At 47.0% G+C, this 6,404-nt stretch overlaps 1 protein-coding gene across 4 annotated transcripts; it reads right to left on the bottom strand.

Annotated features, from left to right (window-relative positions):
* Window positions 1-501: 501 nt before the first annotated feature.
* Window positions 502-4,251, bottom strand: LOC147979087 (Ankyrin repeat family protein). Of its 4 annotated transcripts, none has more exons than XM_087546724.1 (3): window positions 4,069-4,251; window positions 2,657-3,411; window positions 502-1,973 (listed from the first exon to the last, which is right to left on the bottom strand). In XM_087546724.1, exons 2-3 carry the CDS (start codon window positions 3,377-3,379, stop codon window positions 771-773), a joined length of 1,926 nt encoding a protein of 641 aa, XP_087402850.1. In that variant the 5' UTR covers window positions 3,380-3,411; window positions 4,069-4,251; the 3' UTR covers window positions 502-770. The 4 variants fall into 4 exon arrangements, with proteins under 4 accessions (XP_087402850.1, XP_087402851.1, XP_087402848.1 ...); XM_087546725.1 differs by having other exon boundaries at window positions 4,073-4,246; XM_087546722.1 differs by lacking the exon at window positions 4,069-4,251 and adding an exon at window positions 3,676-4,042.
* Window positions 4,252-6,404: the final 2,153 nt, after the last annotated feature.

Below are 6,404 nucleotides of genomic sequence, written 5' to 3'. Positions count from 1 at the left end.
GCGGGGGCGACGGGGGGGGGGAGGTGTTTTTTTCAAGATTCAGAAGAGAGTTCCCGACCTTTATCTTTAATCTGATTTCCATTCCATCGATCTCTCTAGACAAAACACATTCATCCTGAAATGCATCCCACCAGCACCGATCTACAAAACGGTTTACCCAACGACTAACCTAGTATCAAGATATTGGTAGTTGACCCTTAAAAAAATACATCTTCTCAAGAAAAAGAAAAGAAAAGTCATTGGTAGTTGAAATCAAGGAACCGGCGCGCACTTCTCCACCGTGGCTACATGAGAAAGAGTGGCCGACACAGCTTTATACACAAAAACAAGTACACGTCTTCTTATAAACAAAATGAAAAGAATAACAGCAGGCACATGTGAAGAATGATTGACAAATCTGCACCTTCATGTAGACATTATAAAAAAATGCAGAGGTGAGCACTATGCTATTGCAGATGTATAACGAATCATTCTCAAGAACTGCGTACCGGAGAACTCATCTGGCGATTTTTGGTAATTAACTGTATGATCCATTCATTTCCAAATCATGCTCTCAGTTACACTTACCAGCCCACGAAAGGCACACTAACATTGTAACCGCATTACATTAGTAATTTAGTAGATATGATTAGCTATCTTGGGCTCATCAGTAACACCACATTGACTCAAACAATGGGGACTGAAGTCGTCTGTCTGGTGCTACCAAAGTAGCTGTATCTTTTAAGCATCAGGCGGTGTCAAATTTGAGTGGCATCATCTAACTCATTTGATCAGACTACTGACAGAAGCGATCGTCTCGACCGCTGCCCCGAGGTTGAATCCCCCAATTGTGCTCCAGTGCCAAGGTACTGGTTCATAAGTCTACTGTTCAGAGATCCATATTTCTTTGGTGTGTGCCTGATCACCGCACTGGCATTGGGTGATGGTTCGTCTTTGTCCAGATGGACAGCTTCGATCTTGTCGATCAACGACGACGAAGACCAGGAGGCCGAAATCGAAGGAGATTCAGGCTTCATTGATGGGCTTGCCAAGGTTCGCTTGTTGCCGAACAGGGAGCTCACCTTGGAATACCTCTGCCTCAGCGGTGTCGGGGTGGTCTCCACATGGCTCCAGCTCTTGATAGAGTCCACCGAGGAGACGTCGTCATCCGATTCCTTGGGGCTGCCGGCTGATTTCTTCCCCTTGCGAAGCGGCCATCTGAACATGACCTTGAGATGTCTCGCCGCGCTCTGCATGGAATTCAGCCTCTTAAGACCAGGCCCCAGGGTTCCAAGTTCAGCACTCTTGCCAAAACTAGAGAATGAGGTCGTTCTTGTTCTCGTTCTCGTTCTTTCGCTGATGCCTGACGCATCGATGCCCGCATGGAGGAAAATCTCAGCGTCTGAGATCCTGAAAGAAGTCCCCGGGCTGCCCACGATGTGGTGCATCTTCAGCTGAGAAGCAATGGCGGACCTCGTCTCGTGATCCCTCGAGTTCGAGATCCCGCCGGCCAGAATCAGCTCCTTGATGAGTATCTCAGACGATGCTGTCTGCGGCTGTTTCCTCAGTAGATCCAGCGGAGTCATGCCGTTGCTGTCACGGACGTTCAGGTCGATCGACGGCACGGTCATCAGGAGCTCAACGAGGCTGGAGTGCAGATTACCAACCACTGCCAGGTGAAGAACGGTCCTTCCATCGTCGTTTTGCACGTTGATGACATCGCTGACATCCATGATTGATCCAGCGACCAGATGCTTCGTGAGCTCCATCTGACGATCAAGCCTTCGGAAGCCAAGAGTTCTGAAGCCAGTCAGTGCCATATGAAGGAACGTGTCACCAACTTCATTTCTAGCTGATACAAGTGATGGTGATGCGGTCATCAGGGCTTCCACCACCGGTAAATGACCTCGGAATGCTGCTATATGCAACGCTGTATTCCCTTGGTCGTCTACAGAGTTGACGATATCGAAGGCCATAATCAGATACTTCACCACCTGCAGTAAGAATGTGTTAGTACTGCACCCGGCAGTTGCTGAAAAATCCATTAATAGCTTCAATGAGAAATGAACCTGATACTGCAGCAAAATTAATGATGAAACACTAGCTTCCCACGGCGAGACACCATATGATTTAGAATGATAATTAATTTTTGATGAACAATATAATAGTAGTACGAACAAAATATAGAATAACACTGAATAATTACTGCAAGCGTGAGAACTTACTAGTTGTTAAGCACTTTTGTAGATACAGGCAATATCATGAGCTAACTGCCCCCCAAGCAAACAGAGCACCATTACAATAATAATTAAAGTATGCCAAAAGACTTATCACCAAAAAATTATACGTAGTATTATATTTCTATGCACAAGCAGAATCACAACCTGCCGGGCATGTTGAATGTCCACAAGATCAACTTATAGCAACAATCATGTCACAGAACGTGCGCTATTATTCTCAGGTTTCTTTGATGTGTGATGTCTCACAAACTAGCAACTAATCTCATCAGATTTAGCTCAGTTCATCGCCACTTGGAGTAAAATCTCAATCGATTTAATGTTTTTTAAGTCGATTAATACATATAGCTAAGGACAACACATCAATTAGTCCAAAAAGAATCATGGAACTGAAACTGAGGCAGTCAGATATCAAGATTCAGAAGCAGAAGTAGAATCACCTCAACTTGGCCCCTTGCAGCCGCAGCATGCAAGATGGTGGCGCCCTGCGCGTCCTGGTACGCAGCGGCATCAGAGCAACCCTGCAGGAGCTCCCTGAGGATCTCCAGGTCGCCGCCCCTCGCCGCGGCGTGCATTGCCCGGTTCATCATCTCGCGCCTGAACATGTACCCCCCACGACTGGCAGCAGCAGGGGCATCTCCCGAATCCCCAGCCTCGTCTTCTCCTGCCGGGGACAGCACCGCGTTGAGCAACATCCGGAACACCTCCGGGCGCCTGCTCCTGGCGGCGGCGTAGAGGACGTCGGTCACGCCGTACTCCCCCTCGCCGAACACCAGCAGGGGCTGCCTCCCGAGGAGCTCCCGCACGAAGCCCGCGTCCCCGGCCGCGGCCGCCGTGTAGAGCAGCCAGCCGCCGTAGCCGGCCCGGATGAGGCGGTTCCCCCCAGGCCGGGCGCGGGACTCGCAGTCGAGGAGCAGGCAGCGGGCGACGGAGGCGCGGTTGGTGGCGGCGTCGGCGAAGCGCATGTCGTCGTCCCAGACGGACTCGAGGCGGCGGATGCGGCGCAGGGAGGTGAGCTTGATGAGGAGGTTGGCGTCCAGGTGGAGCAGCTCCCTGACGACGTCGTAGTGGCCGCTCGCGGCCGCCCAGTCGATCGGCGTGGCGTACCACCACTGGTCGCCCGTGCTCTCCCACCGGAGCGGGCAGTGGGATTCCTCCTCCATGGACTGCTAGCCGCCGGTACCGGTTAATCCACCTGCAGAAAGGACGAAGTTGAGCTAACCCACACACACCCATTTGCCATGAACAAATCGAGAGAAACTACTGCGAATTTGGGGCAATAAGTAACCATTTTTATGATCGAACATCAAAGCAACGGAGCAGTTGCGGCAGCTTCAAAGAATTACTCCGTGTGCGAGCAATTATGGAAGGGGTTATCAAGAATGGGAACTGCCCATGCTGGGCGGCGCGTTGCGGGCAGGTTGAAGCATTAATTTAACTCAACAGTAAGCAACAATACCTCAGAGATACGGGCATGGAAATCGTAGCCCATGGCCATGGGAGCTACTGCGAGACAGAGGCAGAGGCTCCATGGGACCAACCAAGCGCAAGCGCATAAGCTCGGAGGAACCCCACAAGCACAAGGGAGAGGCAGGTCGTCAAGGGGAAAGGGAACAACGGGAGGGGCCATGTGAGCTCTCGAGACCTTTTCAAGCGCAGAATTCAGAGAGAGGCACGCAAGACAAAGTCTGCAGAATGGGACCAGGTCCATTCCATCCCTCCCTCCCCCAACAAAGAAAAATGGATTTACGGCAAGAACCAAGAATGCAGGCACAAGTTTTGCTCGCAACAAAAGATTAACTACTGTTTGAGAAAAAAAATATTAGCAAGAAACAAGCGAGTTTGGGGTTACCTACTGTTGCCGCTGCCTCGAGAGTTTTCTATCCTGTGAAGCTCCGTCAAACCAGCTTGGGCGGCCGTTTAACCTCAGTTTCTGTTCACAACAATAAAATAACAAGTTCTTTTTTGGAACTTACTTATTCTACAGCCAGGAATGCCTTAGCCGGTTTCCAGAAGTGTGCAGGCGTTCTGGTTCACGCGGAAGAGGATTTGTCCAGATAGAAGAGAACGATGCCTGCTGGCCACCCGAAAGGTAGGAGGCAAGCCAAAGAGGATAATGATTTGGACCCGCAATTCGAAGGCAAATCTCGTTCTGGCTGTCATGCCTACTCCTACAAAAGTCTGGTGATAACTGCAAAAAGACAGTATTGCGATCTTTTTTACTCAACGGTTGAAAAAAGTTAGCCTCCTTATAATGGGTAGTATATATTAATGTGTGATACTACTTCACTAATGCATAGTATCATGTACTACTATCATACTATCATATACTCTCTTGGTTCCTAAATATTTATCTTTTTACAGATTTCAAATGGACACCACATATGGATATATATATATATAGATATAGATATATATTTTAGAGTGTAGAATCACTCATTTTGCTTCGTACGTAGTCACTTGTTGAAATCTCTAAAAAGACAAATATTTAAGAACAGTGGGAGTAGATGACTTTATTTATTGTCATGCATGACATATAATAGCATTGTATTTATTATGATACAGTATCATTGTATGATACTCAACCATCTCTTTCTTCATTTAATTTATGCATAATCAAATTGCCTACTTGGCATGCATGATATTAAACGTCTTCTCTCACTGAATACGCATCGTCAAAAATTCTAAAATAAATCCAGGAATAAATGCAAGCACCAGGATTTGAACCCTGGTGGGCTAGGGATACCACAGTCCCTCTAACCATCAAACCACTTATTAGTTCACTAATTAATTGTGTTTTGGGGAGACACGATCTTACTCTAGCACGTTTTCGTAAGTGCTTCCCGTGACCGTTGGGTCGATTTTTCATCCACCGCACACATCCTACTTCTAACTAGTTTGGCTAAATAATGGACAACACAATTAGTCTCTCTTGAAGCATGGTTAAAAATAATATGCGGGAAATCACATGCAAGGTGATATATATCATCAAAAGCTGTCGTCGATAGACCGAAAGAGCGACCTCCATTCTTCATTGTCTCTATCACCTCGATGTTGTCAAAGTTCACCTCTATGCAATTACACCTGACTGTAGTTGCCAAATGAGTCCATACTATAAGGCCAGTGTCTCGGTCATAAGCTCATCTCCGCACCAATCAATTTTCCCGTTTCCTGCCGCAGGAACCTGCCATTCGGGTCTCTAAATGACAGCGCCATACGAGCCGTTGAGTAAGTCTGGATCAAAAGCCCCATCGGCGTTTAGCTTCACATAGTTGCTCATTGGTGTTTCCCGCTTGATCCTCGCCTTTGCATCACTCGTCATAGTATAATTTGCAACAAAATCCCTGATTTCCATTGCTATGAACTTAGGTTTCTGCACCTTTTAATTATGCACTAACTTTTTCTTCTCCCACCATAAATACCACAAACCAATAGCAATTGCTTCCGTTGAATTTCTCAGACTAAGGAGCACACATTCTTCAGCTGGTTGTAGTAATAAATATTCTATCACAACTTCTCCTACATGATCCACAACGCATGCTTTATCAATAGCAAAGTCCAAACCCAGTAATTGTCATACCTCTTTAGCTTTTGCACAAGTGAATAGCAGGTGCTTGGTATCCTCCGCTCCTATATCGCATGTAGGACATTGCTCATTAACTTTAATATTTCTGTTAGCCAGAGTCACGCGACATGGTAGCAATCCTAACAAAGTTCGCCAGAGGAAAATACTTTGGCAGGACAACTTAAACTCCAGATCATCCCCCATATTGGTGAATTCTGTGAGGGTCCAACTAAATTTTCTCCTGATATTTTATGTCCATATTGGTTGTGCCACTCCGCAAAGTATGCGGATCTCACTGAGAATCTCCTGTTTTTGCACAAGTTCCATGCTATGAAGTCCGACGTATCAAATTCAGGCAATGGAATCACAAGGATCCGCGCCACATCAACTTGTCAGCATGTTAAATAGGTGTTTCTTTAGTGCAGCTACATTTGGAAGTAGTAACTAGAGATGCTTATACTACATATATTTCATGGCATCTCTTTTGAGGCACTCTCCCGGCGGCTGTTAATGCCCATGGCGTTGACTCTCACGGGCGACATTTTGTCCTTGGACGCGTTGTCGAAGAGGTTCTTCTCATCCGATCGTTCTCTGCAGGCCTTGATTAGAGTTTTGCTCTTGTT

The sequence above is a fragment of the Triticum urartu genome, chromosome 3A (genome assembly GCF_056163025.1).
Source record: "Triticum urartu cultivar PI428250 chromosome 3A, HENAU_Tu73, whole genome shotgun sequence".
NCBI lineage: Eukaryota > Viridiplantae > Streptophyta > Magnoliopsida > Poales > Poaceae > Triticum > Triticum urartu.
Note: the sequence above shows the minus strand (reverse complement) of the source record. Positions and strands in the feature narration are given on the sequence as shown.